The 18,635-nt window shown below is 41.4% G+C and overlaps 1 protein-coding gene across 8 annotated transcripts in view; it reads left to right on the top strand.

Annotated features, from left to right (window-relative positions):
- The first annotated feature begins 299 nt into the window (after positions 1-299).
- Positions 300-18,635, top strand: part of ROCK2 (Rho associated coiled-coil containing protein kinase 2) — a 442,704-nt gene continuing 424,368 nt past the window's right edge. For 6 of the 8 annotated variants that reach the window (XR_003855695.1, XM_029595904.1, XM_029595908.1 and 3 more), the window contains exon 1: positions 300-673. Coding sequence is in view for 5 of the 8 variants with exons in the window: in XM_029595904.1 (XP_029451764.1) it covers positions 575-673 (99 nt within the window). In the remaining 3 variants the exon portion in view is untranslated. The remainder of the gene's footprint in view (positions 674-18,635) is intronic. The other 2 variants (XM_029595909.1, XM_029595910.1) reach the window with 1 other exon arrangement.

Raw genomic sequence — 18,635 nt, 5'->3', positions numbered from 1 at the left:
GTGCATGTATATGCAAGTTATCTATATAAAACACACGCATGAATACATATGGAAATACAGATATGTATGACTTTATAATTCTCACACACACGGTCATCTTTTTCGTAGGTGTATGTGTGTGTATCTATACACAGTGTAAATGAAAAGTGTGAGTAAGAGTGCCCGCGACGTTGACAGTGACTTTGCGGGAGAGCCCCCCCCCCCGGGTGCCGCTGCTCTGCTTGCACTGGGGCCGGCGGGCGGGCGCGCGGCTCTGGAAGCGGGGGCTTGTGGGTAAAGGAGGCCGAGTCCGTGCTGATGTCAGAGACGGGCGCGGAGTATGGAGGAGGACGGCGGCGGCTGCTGCTGCAGGACGGGGAGGAGGTGACGGTGGCGGCGCTGCTAGCAGCGGGGCTTCGCCGAAGAGGAAGAGGAAGGGGAAGAAGAGGAGGAGAAGAGAGAGGCGGCGGCGCCGCCGCCGTTGACTGCTGGGGAGTGACCGCGAGCGGCATCGTAGAGCGGCAGTGAGGGGCAGAGAGCCCGCAGCCCCGGCCCGGGACAGGCCGGCGGGGAGCAGGGAGCCGCCGCCGCCGCCATGTCCGCCCCCACCGTGGACTGCGTGAGGAACCGGCAGCGCAAGCTGGAAGCTATCATCCGGGACCCGCGCTCGCCCATCAATGTGGAGAGTTTACTGGTGAGCCCCCGCCGCTTCCTCCCAATGCGCGCCTCTCTTCCCTTCCCTGGAGGGAGGGAGGCTGTCGCTTTCTCTATCGCCCGGGGTGACCTCCCGGCTGGCCCAGAGGTTCTTTCTTTCATGCCTTTTCTCCAAGCTCCTCGGCGCACAATTCCCCTGGGGACTCCTAGTAATTCCCAGGGTGGGGGAGGGAGGTTGGTTTTGGGGGCAGGAGAGGGGGGAGACAAGCTGAAGAGGGGGTGCCGGGGCCTTGGGAGAGAGGCTGATGGGGAATGGGGGTGTCCCTGGATCACGGAGAGAGTATGGCGGGTCGTGGAGAGAAGAGCTGTAGGTCAGAGGAGGGGAAGAGATTATGGGGGTGGAGGGGTCTCTTGGCCCTGTGGCAGGGTGACACTGGAGGAGGGTTTTGGGGGACAGAACAGAAGCATTTCCAGCGGGTCCGTTTCATCTTGGCAGGGCTAGAGTCGGAGGGCGGCCTCTGGGCTCCTCTCCCAGCATTTTCTCTGCGGAATTTCGTTAGGAAAACTTTGACCTGTGGCCAGAAAGAATAGTTAAAAATAGCACAGCAGGCCTCAGTCACCAGGTTAATACCTAAACTTTCCACATATCTAGCGTTTTTCACACTGTGGTCTAAAGCTGTCAGTTATTAGGGTGTTGCATTTCAATTTTCTCAGATTTCTCAAAATGATCCTTGCATAATCCAGTTTTTATCCAGTGTCATTTTGCAAAAGCCTGAGGATTATTGGTAATATACCAGCACATATGTGGAGCCAGTTTTTGAAGTTTATTGCTCTGTTGTGGTATGAACTGGGAATATTCCACTTTCTAGTCAGATGCTAATGCTAAACTTAACGCAGTTTGTTTTGTTTTGTTTGGATGGAATTAGCCAATAAATGAACAGCAGTTATTTTATTTTGATTCAGAGATAAATTGTTAGCGGTGATTTAATGGTTTATGTGTGTGTGTATAGATGATAATATGCCAGAAAAATAATTTATTTCGGATTTATTCACCTAGCCTGTGTGCACATCATTCATTTAATCCTGAGTATTAGTTATCTGGCAGTTGGGTATAAGCATTATGGAAGACTTTTTTATATTTCTTTTTTCCTGAAAGGACTCTTATTGACTACTTGATATTTCTGGCAGCATAGTACTTGTCAGAAAATAAGGATCTTTGAGCTCACTGGGAGCAAGATTTACTATTTTCTTCCTTCTCAGACACATAATGGGGAAAAGCCTTAGGATAAACTAGGCAAATTAAGAGCCTAATTCACTGATTTGTCACTGTAAGCACTACTCTCCTTGGTCATGTCCCTTCTTTACCACTTTCCTGAGCATACTTTAATTCAGTTAATGTTTTGGTAGGCTATGTAAGGCATCAGTTATCCTCTCAGTAAAGTAGTATTCTCAGTTTTCTTCTGAGCCTTCCTCCGTCCACTTTAATATCATGACCCTATTGTCCTTGGAGCTTCTTTTTTAGTTTACTTTAAGGACAGCACTTCAGTGGAAGCAGATTTCATGGAACTGGCTCTGTTTATGTTGCTATGTATATTACCCGCATAAAGAAGGCAGTCAGAATTCAGACTTCCAGGAACCTCTGTACAGTATCTGAATTCTGATACACATGTTGAATATTGAACCTCTGAGAATATCACAGCTTACATACTTTTAATTGCTTAAGTTGTTCAATTTGTAGATAAAACGCTTTTGGTTTTGTGAAATCATCTTCTCATGATTTCTGATGTCTTATTGATATGTGTCAGCATGCTTGTTTTCTCTTAGTTGGTCTCTGCTGAAAATTATGTGGTATGTGCAATGGGTACTGGCACCCTTAGCACAGTATTGAAATAAATGAGGCATTTGGTTCTTTCACTGAATGACAGGGAAGACTAGTTGTTAGGGTACAGATCTGTGAAATCTGAGGCTCCTTTAACTTACCAGGTTCAAAGTTCATCTTTGGGTGTGGACTGGCAGACTGGATGGGGCTGTATGTTTATTATTTGCCATCATATTCTGATTCTTAGTTTAATGTATAACTATTAAGCATATCAAGAATAATATTCTTTGGTTAGTATCCTGGTATGTTTTTTGCCTTAGTACATCTCTTTATTTACATGATGTGCACAGTTCCATTTATTTTAATAAATATCTAATTTTAAGTCATGGGTCCATGTTCATTCAAAAGTTTAGCAACTGAAATAAATATGTGGCTTGGCTTGCTGCCGTGCTTTTTTGGGGTTCACTGTGCTTTTGGAGCTGGCTGGTTTTAGGTACATAGAAAGACCTGGCACTTTATACTCCTTTTCTTCCCCCCCCGCCTTCCACTATTTTATCAATAGTGAACTTTGCTGCTTTATAAACTAGTACTTGAAATGAACCATTAAGGTTACTGTTAGGATGTGCGTTTTGCTGTTGCTTGTGTCTGACATTTGGTGACTGAGCGTGCAATACGATCTCTGCCAGCGAGTTGCCATTCTTTGTCACATCAACATCTTATCCACTTGGAGGAATCACTAAGGAGAATTCTTCATTTCTGTCAATTTTACTGTGACTATGTGCAACTTTCCTGTGCTTTATGAATTCTTTGGGGACTAGATCAAGACACTGACACTTCATGACTAATGAATTATGCAATGCTAAACACAATAGTAATGATTTGCATTCTGTTGAAGAAAAAATCCACATAAATAGCAAGAAGTCAGGACACTTTATGAAATAAAAACAAAATATCAGTTAAAATACCAACACACTAGATTTACTGCCTGCTTGTATTTTTTAGACTCAGTTGCTTCTCTCTTTTGGTATTTTGCAGATCTTGTATTTATTTTATACTAGTATATTTGTCATTTATTTCTTTTAAGAATAAAGATGTACCAGTTTTGTTATGACTGTAGTTAAGATATGTGTGTTCTTGCATGCACTGTTCAGCTGTTTATATTGTGTTCACACTTTACATGTGTCAGCGTGGTGTTTGCTTAAGGTTTTGATGTGGGTTCACTGAGCAGCATGCCTGAGTTACTTAGATCTGTAGTTATGGGAGTGGCTAAGCTGGAGGCGCTTTCAGAAACTTTACTGATACTTCAAGAATGAAAAATGATTTAGAATGACTAAGATTTTAATGATTTTGGTTAACAGCTACCTGAATTATATATTTTTATTTAAAACTATTACTGCTCAAAGTCCATAGTACCAAAATAAGCAGCTGTTTGAGGCCTGATTCAATAATGACTAGCAGAGTCTGTGATAAGATTATTGGGTTCTGTAGCAGCTGCATGACATGAGAAGGAACTATTGGAACAACATCAGAAAGATGCTACAGGAGTAGAGAGGCACATCTATACACCACACATTGATGACTAGGTGACTCCAAAACTCCTTGGAGACCTATAAGTGTAGCCTGACGGTGTACTAGTTTTGCTATAGATTTCACCAGAGGCTGTGATTTTTGGATGCTGCCTGACCCTTGATGAAGTGTAAAGTGAAACGGCATATTGGCCTTAGCCGTCTGGATTAGCATTTTACTGCCTTCTACCTTTTTATTTGAGAGAGAGAGAGCATGCTGCAAATATAACATTTTAATAAGTCTGATTGTTTCTGGGTGACACTGGCTTTTTAAAATTTGTGAATCTTTTTTTTTTTCCCCAACATTTTTGGCATGTTGCCTTGTAAACGGGAATCAATGAATTAACCCTGCAAAATGTTAAGTTCACTTGATCCTTATATCCATTGTATTGTCAAGAGCTTTCTGGCTGGATTGCTGAAGCAGTAATAGTAATAATAATACTGGTAATAGAAAGTTATAGTAGGAGATTGTATTTTGGATCTTGTTATCTTATTCTTGGTTTCGGTTAGTTAAATATGTATATTCTACACTTGCTGGGGCAGTTTTCTGCTAATGGCGCAGTACTTAGCTGCCATGGAAGTGTACCAGTCTCAGAGAAAGTTTCAGTCTGAATGATGGCTGTGTCTCAGGAAGTTTACTTGCCTTATTCTAATAGCATAACAGAAATAATGTTAATGGAATGCCACACTGTGGCAGGAAAACAATTTTCTGCTTAAATGGCTTTTTCTCACCAATTCTGTTTTGTAAAAGCAACTGCATTTATATTGCACCTGGGACCATTATCTGCAGTGCTGGTACTATTACATCAGTTCAATTTGCATGCAGGATGATGGCATGTGAGTAATGTTTATGTGGGTGTAGGAATATGTAACAGAAAGTTGATGCTTAAGGCAGGTGATGAACTTACTGAGCTTGTCCTGTGGGGAAATTACATATCTGAAAATGGGACCTGGAATAGCTATTGCAGAGTAAGTACCTCATTAGTGTTCTCCTCTTCATATTGGCCCCTGAGGCTTTCCGTACCTAATACTCTAAAATGGTGTGCACTCAGAACTGGGTCAGAAAACCTAGCAGTTAAAAACTCTGGGAAACTCTCGCCCACAGACGTGTTTAATTTGTGCTTCCTCCAGGAAGCGAGGGTTCATTAGGTCATAGCATTGGACATTTGACTTCCAGAGCAGCAGTTAAGTTTTAGCTGTGTGGTGCAGCAGCAAAGATAAGCACAGGATAAGGACACAGAATGATTTTCTGAATAAGACAGGACGTTCTGATTTTCATTCCTTTATATAACTTTTATTATTTTTTGTTTTGGTTGTTTATATATTTTTTTCTTAAGCATTACAAGTTATTTAGTGGTTGGTGTGATATTCTAATCTTGATATATTTTCTGAGGTGTTTTGACATCTGGAAGAAGAGTATGTGAGCTGCACAGTAGATTGCCTTTCACCAAAGCTGTAAGACTTCATTCAGTTTTTAGCACAGTACAGTAAAGGTATTGGTTTTAGTTTCTGCTACTTTATTTTTTGTAGGTTTATTGTCAGTATTTTCTGTTTTATGGTATTAAATAATCTTGTACCTGGTAGAATATTTAGATGAGGGCTGGTATATCCCATATGTTGTCTGCAAAACTTGAAATGTGTGGACAGCTTTGTCATAATTTTTTCCATTTGGCTGCAGTATGTGCATGAGATGCTGCTTGCTAATGTTGCAAAGACATGCAGACAATCTGTGCCCAGATTTTAAGGTTTGGGCAAAAAAAAGAAAAAAGCCTGCAAGTCAGTTTACTTGTACAATTATTGAATAGAATATATTTTAGTCAAGATTCTGATTTGTTACAAATTCTGCAAGAGCTAAAATAGCACAGGAAAAATAATACAGGTAAATGTATGCCAGATTTTTGCCTGATTTTAACATTTCGGTCTTTCAGTCAGAATTCCTGCTGTGCCCTTTGCACATGCTTCTGCTTGTACATTTTTTCCTGTAGCATTTTATTCCTTCCTGAAATTGTTGAGAATTTAAAACCATGGGTAAAAATTGCTTTTTTAATTATTATTTTTTTTATTTTTGCCTCACCTTTAAATTTGGCCCCTGGAAGCCAGTGTGTAAAAATTTTGCTAAAATCCATACAGATCCTTTTAAATGCAGACTGATTCAATGTTGCTTGGAGATAGTTGAGAAACAGATTGTATCTATAATGTAAACTTTGTTTCTAGCTCTGTTGTCAAAGAATATGTGTTGCTTTTTGGGAACCAAGCTAAAATATCTGAACATAAAGCCTTTCTTAAGGCTACGAATACTTTGTTTATTTTGGCAAACTTATAAGGAATTAAACATTTTAATGAGTTCGCTACGCAAACAAAATATTGAATGTGAGGCTTAGTCGCTCCATCGTGCAGGCCAGTGACGCATATGTACTTGTGAAACGCAGCTCTGGCCTCTTCTTTCCAAGTTGTAATTATGTTTGGGTGCTTGCTCTGGAAATAGCAGAGCATTTTGTCTGAAATAAATGGAGGTTGGTGGAAGTTAAGAATGTTTATTTTATTTTTAGTGTATTAAATTGATAGATCTTGCTTGGATTCTATAGTAACATTTTTCTTTTGGGGTAGTTTGTGAGGCTTGTGTGGGGTTTATGTAGGGTCTTTGTACTGAATGATCACTCCGCAGTATGATTGTACATTCTTTTCACTTTGGTCTGGGTTACTTTCCTATAAACCTAAACTTGCTTGCCTGCCTGTCTGCCCCACCCTGCTTACTGTCATTTATGGTGGTGGTGGGTGGTTTGAAATGGAGGTGCTCAGTTAGGCTGTAATGTTCTCTTCTTTAATCCAGCTGTTGCAGTGATAGTACTCAGGGAACCACAGATTGTGACTCTCCTCTGTATATATCCTGAATCTCCTACAGTGCTGTAGAAAAAGTAATGGACTTCCAGAGATGTGAAATTTTGGATTGGAATATTTGTGTATTGCATTCCATTAATATGTAATTATTAATTAAATGGTGTCTCCTTTTGCTCTTTGAACATTGATATACATAAAAGAATAGTACTACCTAGATTCCAGAAATTAACAAGTTTCTTACTACTTGTCCCGCTAAGCCAGATAGCAATTTTTTTTTTACTTATATGGCTACACATCTGGCTAAATCCAGCTATCTTTCCTATTTCCCCCAAGTAAAGAACAGCTTAAAAATATTCAGATTGCTTGCATAGGACATAAGGATTGTTAGGATATAGCCACATTCCATCCTTAAGTGGGAGTAAATGTATTTGTGTCTTTGGATGAGTAACAGACACACATGTATTTGTATGATTGGGAGCTTATGGGCATGTCTGTGGGCAGAGTTGAGGGCATTAATGGAATATCCATGGTGGCTTCACTTGCTGATTTAAACATCTTTTACACTCCTTACAGGCCTAAGTATGTACTGTATACCCTAGAAGAGAGGAGAGACTGGGATATGATAACATTCAAATACCTTAAAATTATAAATTGAGCATAAGATTCAAATCTTTATCAGAGGAAATAATGTTGTAGAATAAGAGGTCATGGCATGGAAAATATTTCTTCACAGAAAAGGCACTGGATGCATGGAATGGACTCATAGAGCAGATGGTGGAGACTAAAAAAAAATAAAAATAACAGTTTAAAAAAAAATTAGGGGATCCTTAATAACAAAGAGGCGAGGGAGAGCCATAGGTCGGCTGAGGTATACAGCATTGTACCAGGAATTTGCTTGCTAGATTGGCTTAATGATTCTTACCTGCTGTCATTTTATGACAATGGTAAGAACGAAGTTGGGGAGTGCAGTATTGCAAGTGGTGTATCTATCTAGTTAAATTGTTATTTATTTATTATTTGTCAAGTGGATTACAACATTGAATTTTTATGATTATTTTGTATTTTACAATCATAAATCTTAAAACATAAACCTGGATGATTTTTGCACTATAATTCATAATTATTAAGTACTGAATACTGCCCCAAAAGCTTCCTTCCCTTAAGTCAGAGGCATGAGGAGAGATTATAGGATGAAGCACAAAGGCAGAGAATGGAAATGCAGCCTGGCAATAGTGCAGGCTGTGGGGTGGCTGGATTGCTACTAATGGGTTGCAGCTGCCCAGGAACCAACTGCATTGGTGCTGGCGGGTTGGTGGTGACAGGAGCTGTTCAATAAGTTCTTGAGGGCATTGGAGATCCTTGTTTAGGCTACAGTTTTTCACTAGTTTGTTTCAGAGCAAGGTGGTAAGATGTGAGGGGACTGAGTGTAGTATTAAGTATTGGATAATTTATGTTCATTTACCCACAATGGTAGAGAAGCACTGGGGTGACCTGCATGAAGCAGCAATTACAACCCTAAACCTGCATCAGGGTTCCAAGAAGGCATTGGGTTAACCTGCACAGAGTGACCATGGTTAAAACCCAAACATTTTTATTTATTTTATTTAAATTTTTATTTTATTTATATTTTGCTTTTCAGCACTTCAAAGCGGATTACATTTGGGTACTATAGTTATTTTTCTGTCCCCAGAAGGCTCACAATCCAACAGGGTCATTCTTTATTCTGCAATGGACCAATATTGCATGCGAAAAGGCCCTACCGCACTTGATAACGGCCACATCGTGGGCGATGCCATGCTAATTAGGAGAGGAGTGTGGGCGGGGTTATGACCCGGCAGTGCTGCCGGCGATAATGTTTTCCACATTATCGCCGGCAGCACCACAGGAATTAATGCTACCTTTTCCTGTGGCGCTATGGAGGCGATAGTGTGCGGCACTGCAGCCAGTTGCCTGCTATTGCCCTCCCGCCCCTTTTTTTTTTCCACGACTCCTCATTCTGCTACATATATAACAGAATTATGAATCTAGGGGTAAGTTTTATACCTGAAGTAACGGATATTAAAGTGGCTTGGCCAAGATGACAAGGAGTAGCAGTGGGATTTGAACCCAGGTCTCCCTAGGCTACTCCACTTGAACAAATATGGGAGGTTGAATGTTTTGACCAAAAGCCTTACTACTTTTGGTGGCCCTCTGGATTAGACAAAGGAGGAGTGCCTGGTTCTTTAACGGTTGATCTTGTAAGAATCAAAGTAGATGACAAGGTCTGAAACCTCCCAATGGAGGTGACAGTGGTCAGTAGTGTAACAGAATTTGCACATGCTTGGAACAGATATGGAGGGCTCTGGTCAGAGGGGGATTGAGAGGTCAGATAAATTAAGACAATGGGGTGAGGAAGCTGGTGCTGGTTTGTACATGGGAATTTATAGCCTAGTAGTAAACCAGATGAAGAATCTCAGAAGGGCAGACTGGATGGACCAGTGTCTTTAAATGCTGTCATTTACTATGTTGCTATGTGTTTGTTTACAGATGTGCTGTGGCTCTTAAGATGTGCAAAGCAAGGAGCTGACGTAAAAAAGTTGCATGTAGCACAGCTCACAGTTTAACTCTCAGTTGTGCATGTTTTTTTTTTTAATGAGAAACTCTACTGCTAGTGCAGCAAGGAGTTTTGCACACAAAAAATGTGTGCATAACATTTTGCATTTGTTAGCTGCCTCTCATGGAAACTTCATACTAATGATGGCATTAGGTATTACTCCTTAATGCAGAAGTGTGCACAGGATTTCCTCCTGTTTCTTTAGTGCTGGAAATCTAACTCCTAGTTCAAGGTGAAATAATGTTTCCAGGGCTGCTGATAGTCTACAGCAGAAACTGGAGTTCCATTGCTGGGACCTTCTAGTTGTAATTTTATGTGCAGAAAACATGCTTTGTTAGGAAACTGTGTGCTAAATTTCAGCACACTCTTTTAATGCTCAGCTTTTTGCATTGGCCCCCTAAGCAGGAGGCTCAGCTGCAAGCCATCAGGAAGTGACTCCTCCTCCCAATGAGCTTGTTTTGTTGCTTCAATTTGCATATCATTGCTGGAAGGAAGGTCAGACTTGGACAGAAGCATAAAATAGTAATTTTAATATTCACAAACATTTAAATTTAATTCACAATTCAAACCTTTTGGTGAACTTTGGCTTGCTCGCCTTTTTAAAACATTTTTTTACTCCCTTGGTATGACAGCAGAGACATGATTGAAAACCCGATACTGTTGGGTTCTGCTGCCACTGTAAACCTGTGTAGAAATGCCAGCCACTGCATCATGACACACATGAAGATTCAAACCAATTGAAATATTGATCATAAACAAAAAATCCACTAAAGTTAAATGCAAAACACAACTAAATACATTAAATTACAGAATAACAAGATCTTTGTTTTCAAAACTTTTTTTGTAACAGTAACCCTATGTGTGGCCTTTTTAAAGGTATTATGCACCTGAATGTGCAAAACTTTTGTTTTTAGACTGTAATGACTATGTCTCAAGTAATAGACTATTAGAAGCAAGGCCATAATTTATTTATTATTTTTTTTTGTGATTCTGTTTTTGCCATGGAATAGACATCTTGCCAAGAAACTTGCCGCTTGATCAGGTTCCTGGCGCCATGGCTTTCTCTGGGCATCCTGCTCAGCTGTTGCCACAGCTCTCTCTTAAGCTCCCTGCCCTGCTGCTTCTATAGTAAAGTGGGGGCCTTGATTCCAAAAGACGAAATATCTTGCGTTGGAGAATATAAAAGGCACAGCCAAGCTAAGAGCAGAAGAATTGGTATTGTCCCTATGAGGTCAGTGATGGCGGTTGCTAAAGTTTTCAAACACCTTTTCTCATAGACCCAGAATTTATTTGATTTATATTCTTCTTGTCAGTCACTTCATAATATGAGCAAAACTTCTTTTTATCTCTTTGTTGATGAGATTGCTAACTTGTCTGTAGACAGAGAAAACAAAAATGTATTGTTGCACTATTTATAATGTTTATTTCTTTACTGTCTTTCTTAAAATTTAAAGAACCAAATGATTGCAAAAATACAGTGGCTACAAATATTCAAAGCAGCTACAATGGATACAATAGAAATAATTATCAAGGGACTGGAAGAGATAGCTGGTATGTTAAGGCAAGCCAGAAAAAAGAGAATGGATCATGACTGTGCACTGGAAAAGAGTAAGGGAAGGAGCAGATGTTTAGTTATATGGCTTCAGAACAGTAGGGAGCCAAAGGACTGATGAGGGGAGGAGAGAGGTTGGAAGATTTTAAGTTGAGTAATGATGCATATAACCGCTCATCTTAACATAGAAAGGAAAACTCAAGGCATGTTTTATTTTAACAAGCAAATGTTTTTCTTACCCTAAAAAGACTGTGTGCTAGCCTACTATTGTTTCTTGAATTACTCTTGTATATGCACAAAGTTCCTGATCGCCCTTTTTTTTTTTTTCCCCTACTACAGCTAATAGTGTGCATGCTTCTTTGGTTTCCCATTTTTCTAACTTGACGAAATCTACATCCATCATCGTAGTGCACTCTCCAAAGCAGACCATAAAATATTACTTAGCAACCAAATTACATTGTTTCTGCTATGCTGTGATAACTTTAGCTTCACTACAAAAATGTTTCACGCACACATTTTGAGAGCTTGGTACCATTGCATAAGAGACAGATGTGTCTGATTTTCCTTGCCAGGTGGATGAGTGGTGCATTTTATCCTCCTTCAAGATAGGAAGACTTATATTCTACATAAAGCCTTTAGGCTATTTAATTAGCTTATACAAGAGTTGATGTGCTGAGGAGCCACGCAAAGAGCCTAAAATCTATTTAGAATGCTGGGCTTCCAACATATCAGTTGAGAGCAGAGCTAGGAAGTGTGCTCAGGGCCTATAGCCTAAATAAAGCTACTAGGCTCTTTGATCAGTGTACTGAAATATCTTATGTAAAGGGAACCCCTTTTCAAGATGCTCATTTTCATGTTAACATGTACTTTATGTCCAGGAACAGTGAGTTAGCATGAGATAAGACAACTATTCATACTGATATTACTCTAAACAAGCCTTGATACAGGCAGTTTACTGAAACACCTGTCTGATATAGAAAGTGGGACTGTAAACCATGAATTTTCAGTTGCTGAGGTCAAGTTAATTGATACAAAACATTTGTGAATGGGGTGGAAATTTAGAAAAGTTAAGCACCAGTCAAAAATGTTTAGGAGCAGCAGAAATTTTTTTTTCTTTGCTTTTTACTGCTGCATAAACAAATGGTGTCAAACATTTCCTGCTTGGTGGTTGTGGATTTTTGTATCACACCAAATAAAACATTTAAAATAAATGTATCATTAATTACAGCTTAGGGTAATAATTTCTATTTTTCTTTTCTCGGCTCCCATTTTGTTTTGAAATGTGCCCTTGTGTACTACTTTTTTCTTAGCTGTTTCTCAGCTGTAGCAACAAGCACCTTAAAGGACAAATAGAAAAATTAATTGTTTGTAAAACATTTATTTTTATACCCAAAGCCAAATGTACATTCTCTTGTGTATGCATCTCATCAGCTACTAATCACAGGTATACTGGCAAATAGTTCATGGTAGTTTCACAACAGAAGGGCAAACTGGATAATATCTGTTCTTGTTGAAATTTGCTGCTGAGGTTGTCTGATAAATATGACAGAGAAAAACAAATAATTGGTCATTTTGCCTGGAAATAACATGCATTCCTATTCATTTAGTGGTAACTGTATACTTTATGTGTTTGCATTTGATGCTGATGTGGTGGAGTCCTCTGATATTATTCCAGATGTAAAGACAGGCCTTCTTTGCAGGGTCATCTTAGGTGAAGTACTTGGTTCAGGAGTGCTGTGGCTTTAGTGAGCAGGCAGAGTATATTTGTAATTCGCTCTGAGCTGCTGGTGTATTTGTAATTGAGTGAGCTCTGAGATTTGGAGAAGGCAAGCGCAAAATCTATTTGGTCTAATTTGTCATTCAACCTGACATGTTGGGTCATAATTCTAAGGTAGTACAAAAGAAAACTATGACTTGTTCTTTTGATTAGCAAAAAAAATGAAGATTAAAAAAATGACACATTTCTAGAAAAGCTATTTTCCCCACTGCAATTATTACAGAATTAGGAGAGGATATACTAAAAGAACTGTCCAAATAGTTAATACATAAACCAGGGTTTCCCAACCTTTTCAAGCACACCTATATTAACAAAAATTTTGTGTGGCACATTAACCTCCATGGAGCAGGCAATACAAAAATGAAGAGGATTCATATGGCCAGAAGAGCTACAGAAGCACTGAAAGACCTGTTAGTCTTTCTTTTAAATTTTAAAATAAAGAGGAGTGGAGGGGCCAAGACCAGGGCTGGTGCTAGCTTTTTTGCTGCACTGTGTGAAAAATTATTGTGCTGCCCCCCTCCCCCTCCAATTTATTCATTGTCTGTTGTGGGCCCATCAAATAAAGCCCAGCTCCGTCCTGCAATCTATATTTTTTAAAACTGGCTCGCCCCCCCCCCCCCCCCCCCCACCAGAGCCCATGGATAGGGAAGGGTATTAGGTACCCTAGGCAAACCTTACTGCCTTGCACACACGCCACCCCACACCATGCACATCATTTGCAGACACACACACTTAAATTATGCATTTATAATACATTTTACATGTAAAAGAACATTCAAAATTAGTCTGCTGAGCCAAAAATATCACTTACAACATGCATATTATATTTACATGCACTCCTACCAGAAAACTCTCAAAAAGACACTTGGAGCTCCTGTGGAATTAGACTTTGTAATACATATTGGATGTGAGCTTGGCCCTCAGAAAGCCATGAACAAACAGAATTACCATTACAATATGGTAAACTTCCCATACCAAAACAACTCTAACACCCTTATCTATGAAAAGACAACACTGAACATATTAACACCAGGCTCTAGAACACCAATAAAAGCTCTTATTAGGAAACCAGGCTGCTATAGATCCCTACACAGAAATTAAATGCCAGCAAAATACCTCACCTCAGTCACATATGCAGAACACAGACCCTCACCAAATACAGAATAAAGAGATCAGAAAGTAAAGACAGAAACTTCCTGAGAAGAACTGAACTGAAACCCACATTAAGCCAGCTTCTACTTGCAGAGCAACAATGGAAAAACAGAAACATTACCATTCTTCATAAGAACATTTAATCAAGAAATATAAAAATCATAATAGTAAAATCATATTCATAAAAAATTAACAGTTAATGAATAGAATATACAAAATTTCCGAAACACCAAGAAAATATTTCAAAATATCTGATGAATAAAAAATCCAATTAAAAAATGTTCTATTCCCCCCCCCCCCCCAAAATTAAATTTTAAAAGCAGAATTATAAAATTATACCCAATAATTAAAACTACCGTATTTTTCGCTCCATAAGACGCACCTGACCATAAGACGCACCTAGGATTCAGAGGGGGAAAATTAAAAAAAAAAAAAATTGTGCTAAACCGGCTCTGCGTCTGGGCGTCTTATGGAGCAAATTAGGGGAGTGCATAGTTTTTTTTTTTCTCCCCATTTTGTTTTCGGGTCTGGGGAGGGCCATTTCGGTCCACTCCCCAGATCAGAAAATTTTTCTTTCTGTGGGAACCCCCAAAACCACCCCCCCCCCATCCCAACCCTTTAAATTAACAACCTCCACCCCCCTGTCCCCCCCAAGACCTGCCGAATTAATTTCCTGCAACCCCCCCATTCTCCTGACCCCCCCAAGACCTGCCGAATTAATTTCCTGCAACCCCCCACCCTCCTGACCCCCCCAAGACCTGCCAAACGTCCCTGGTGGTCCAGCGGGGGTCCAGGAGCGGTCCGGGAACGATCTCCTGGGCGTGAGCCGTCGGCTGCCAGTAAACAAAATGGCGCCGACGGCCCTATGCCCTCACTATGTCACTGAGACCGACCGCTGCTATTGGTCGGTCTCAGTGACATAGTGAGGGCATAGGGCCGTCGGCGCCATTTTGTTTACTGGCAGCCGACGGCCCTATGCCCTCACTATGTCACTGAGACCGACCAATAGCAGCGATCGGTCTCAGTGACATAGTGAGGGCATAGGGCCGTCGGCTGCCAGTAAACAAAATGGCGCCGACGGCCCTATGCCCTCACTATGTCACTGAGACCGACCAATAGCAGCGGTCGGTCTCAGTGACATAGTGAGGGCATAGGGCCGTCGGCGCCATTTTGTTTACTGGCAGCCGACGGCCCACGCCCAGGAGATCATTCCCGGACCCCCGCTGGACCACCAGGGACGTTTGGCAGGTCTTGGGGGGGTCAGGAGGGTGGGGGGTTGCAGGAAATTAATTTGTCAGGTCTTGGGGGGGGGGGGGGTTGTAGGAAATTAAGTCGGCAGGTTTTGGGGGGGGCGGGGGGGGGGGGGTGTTTGTTAGATTTTTGTTTGGTTTTTTTTTTATATTCGCTCCATAAGACGCACATACATTTTCCCCCCACCTTTGGGGGAAAAAAAGTGCGTCTTATGGAGCGAAAAATACGGTAAGTATTAAAAAAAAAAATCTCCTGTTCTCCATACCTGTGATCTTCTGATTTCCAGTCACCCTGAGATTGTTGTGGAGGTAGGGATGCCCAAATTTTTATCTTCTCTTATATACACACGCACAATAACACATTCATTCTCACACAGGCTCCTTCTCCCTCACAGATACAGTGTGTGTGTGTGCGTGCCTGTATGTGACATGTGGGCTCTCACAGGCACACAAACATACAGACTGGCTCTCACACAGACACATACATACACACATGCACAAACACACATACTTTGTCACTCACACAGACACATGGTCTCCTGATGTCTTCAGGCCGGCCCCACAAGCCTTCCTGTTTGGGGGGAGGGGGAGGGGGTGGGAGAGAGCAGAAGCTGTATGCGCGAGCAGGAGAGCAGAAGCTCTGCGCACACACAACCAGAAGGCGAGCCTCTCCAACGGCCGGCGGCGGCTTGCAGCCTCTCTTCTTCAGCCGCCAGCGGCCCTGCAGTCTCTCCTGCTGCTGCCAGCTCACCGCCTCCCCTGGGTGTGCTGCCCCGTGCAAATCCACGGTATGCACACCCGATCGGGCCTGGCCAAGGCACACATGATCCCATCACCCAAGAACCAGTTCTCTCTACATACAAGTGCAAGAGAGAGGAGAAGTTGGTGTGGCACAAGCAGCCAACTCAGTTAGTTACCTTGTATGCCGCATGTGGCTGCCAGAGATCCTCCACTGCTGTTGCTTCCAACACTCAGAAAAAGTCACATCTAATGCTCAATGCATGTTCTGCCTGTATAAGCCTAGGGATAAGTCAGAGGCTGGAAGGACTCAAAGGAGGAAGCTTAGAAGGGGGAAGATATGTGTGCCGAACAAAGCGGGGCTTGGCTATCCATACTCTGCATGGGGCTTATTTCCATACGCCAGGGCTCGTGCTGTAGCTAGGAAGGGGAGGCATATGTGACTATTCATGTTCTAAGAAAGGAGCTTCTACATGCTTAAGAACCATTGCTGGTGTCTCTTGTTGCTGTGAGGTGCTGAGAGAGTAGCCCAGATGCTGGTCTGGATCTGAGAATCAGGCAGTGGTGACTTTTCCATGGCACAGCTGATCAAGTCTGAAGGCGCACTGGATGGGAAACACTGGCCTAAGCTGCAGACTTCGGGATTACCTTTTGCTGGCCTAAGGACTGCCTGTTGCAGTTTGCATGGGAACTCTCCTTTCCACATTTACTATAGAATATTAACCCAGATAAAAATTTAAAAGGGAACACATAGCCAATCAGCTTGTAGGATGACCATAATGAATATACATAAAATAAATTTGCATACCTTGGAAACCCAGTATATGCTGATTTATCTCATGCATATTCGTAGTGGATATCCTGAAAACCTGACTGGGTCACCAGTACAGGTTTGGGATGCCTGTGAGAAAGGGTAGGATTAATTAATAAAAGTATCTGTAGATCAAAATGGATGAATAAGAATCAATCATTCATGTTTTTAATCAACTATATTTTCTTACAATTACGTGAATCATAAAAAAAATTCTAGCGTAGGGGAATTACCTTAACATATTTTTCATTAATCAGTGTCCTAACAGGAACTGATCAATGAAACTGGTGGGGCAGACAGATCCTCGCTGGGTTTCAGACACTGAATGTGTGTCTGTGGTTCCAGGTCTGAAGATGGGTACTTGGGGTTATAGAGGTCCCAAAAATGATTCTGCTCCTTCACTCCTCCCCTAATCCAAACCTTCACCAGAACAGTGAGTCACTGGATAGAAAATAAGGGTGATAAGATTTAGGGAGACAGAGCCCCAACAGCAGCATGTTGTACTTGAGGGCATTTTCTCAATCTGTTGACTCCTGTGACTTGCTGCTTTGAGATTTGTGTGTTGCTGTGTGTGTGGAGTTCAGGTGCTTAATAATCCATTTATTCCAGTTCACGCAGGGACACATGCACATTTATTTTCTTGTGGGAAGATTATGGTGCTATAGGGCCTCATGTGTAACTGAAGGACTGCTTGGTTTGTTTTTCTGCAGTGACTGACTTCTGGTAAAATGCACAATGCTGGTAACTTGTGTCTGTTTCTTTCTATGTTTTATGTGGAATAGGGGACTTGTGTCATTTTTATTTGTTACACAATGAAAATAAACTTTTACTGCTCTACATAGAGGCAAGCAACTAAAATATATATTTAGAAGCAAAAGTTGGAGTTTTCATTGAAAATGTATCATTATATAAACAGTTTTTTCTGCTGTTATTTTGTGTCTGTGGATTGGACAAAATCTTTGTATGTGATACAGGATCACTTATCAGATTGGCATAGGAACAGCTGAACTATCTACCTGTAGTTGGGTGTGGTTTTTTTTTGCCTTGCTTAGATTAGTAGTGATTGAAAGTCTTTTTACCCTGTCTGACGTGAATTAGTGGTCTTGGCTTAATTCTAGTGAACAGATGTCTACTTCACGAAAATCACCTTCCCCATGTGGCACTGACTAGCATTGTTGTTGGCAGTTTCAGCAGAGAGCACAAAGATTGCATAGGCATGGAAGAATCTTAGCTGGGCACATTGGATGGGCATTTTGATCTTTTTCTGTTGATAAGCAGGCTGAATTAGCCATATTCAGTGGGTGACATCAGGCAGCACTAGGTGGAACTCTCTCTGTTAGTAGTTTTTGCTCTACTGAGCATGTGTAGGAGTTCCTATGTGATCGCATGTTCCAGAATCTCTTGTCTCTCTCTATCTGCGCTATGCATGGATGCTGATACTTGTCTCTCTCTTGTTTTTTCAACCTCCTCAACTTTTTCGCATTTGCAATCCCCCAAAAAGCACTTTTTAGTGTTAACATGTCATCCAGCAAGTCCTCAGGTTTCAAATACTATTCCTGCTGGCACGTTGTCAATTACTGATGGACACCATTACTGTTATCTTTGCCTGGGGCCAGAGTATGACCAGGTCAACTGCTGGGATTGTGGCAGGATGTTGCCCTGAGCATAGCAGCAATGGGCTGAAAAGATAGCCCACCTCTGGGTCGAAAGGGAGTCGTTTTCACCTGTGGAGCTGGGATTGTTGTCCACTTCTGGAAGTTCTCATAGTAGGACCCCCTCCAAGTTCTGGCCAGGAGGGCAGGAAATCTTTCCATTCCTTGCCAGGAAAGCCTAAACACACCCATGGCCAGAAGCACCGCTCAGCCTCTGCCAGGACAGCAGAGGCGCCGAGAGTGTCATTGACAGCA

Source organism: Rhinatrema bivittatum, chromosome 3 (genome assembly GCF_901001135.1).
Source record: "Rhinatrema bivittatum chromosome 3, aRhiBiv1.1, whole genome shotgun sequence".
Classification (NCBI taxonomy): Eukaryota; Metazoa; Chordata; class Amphibia; order Gymnophiona; family Rhinatrematidae; genus Rhinatrema; species Rhinatrema bivittatum.
Note: the sequence above shows the minus strand (reverse complement) of the source record. Positions and strands in the feature narration are given on the sequence as shown.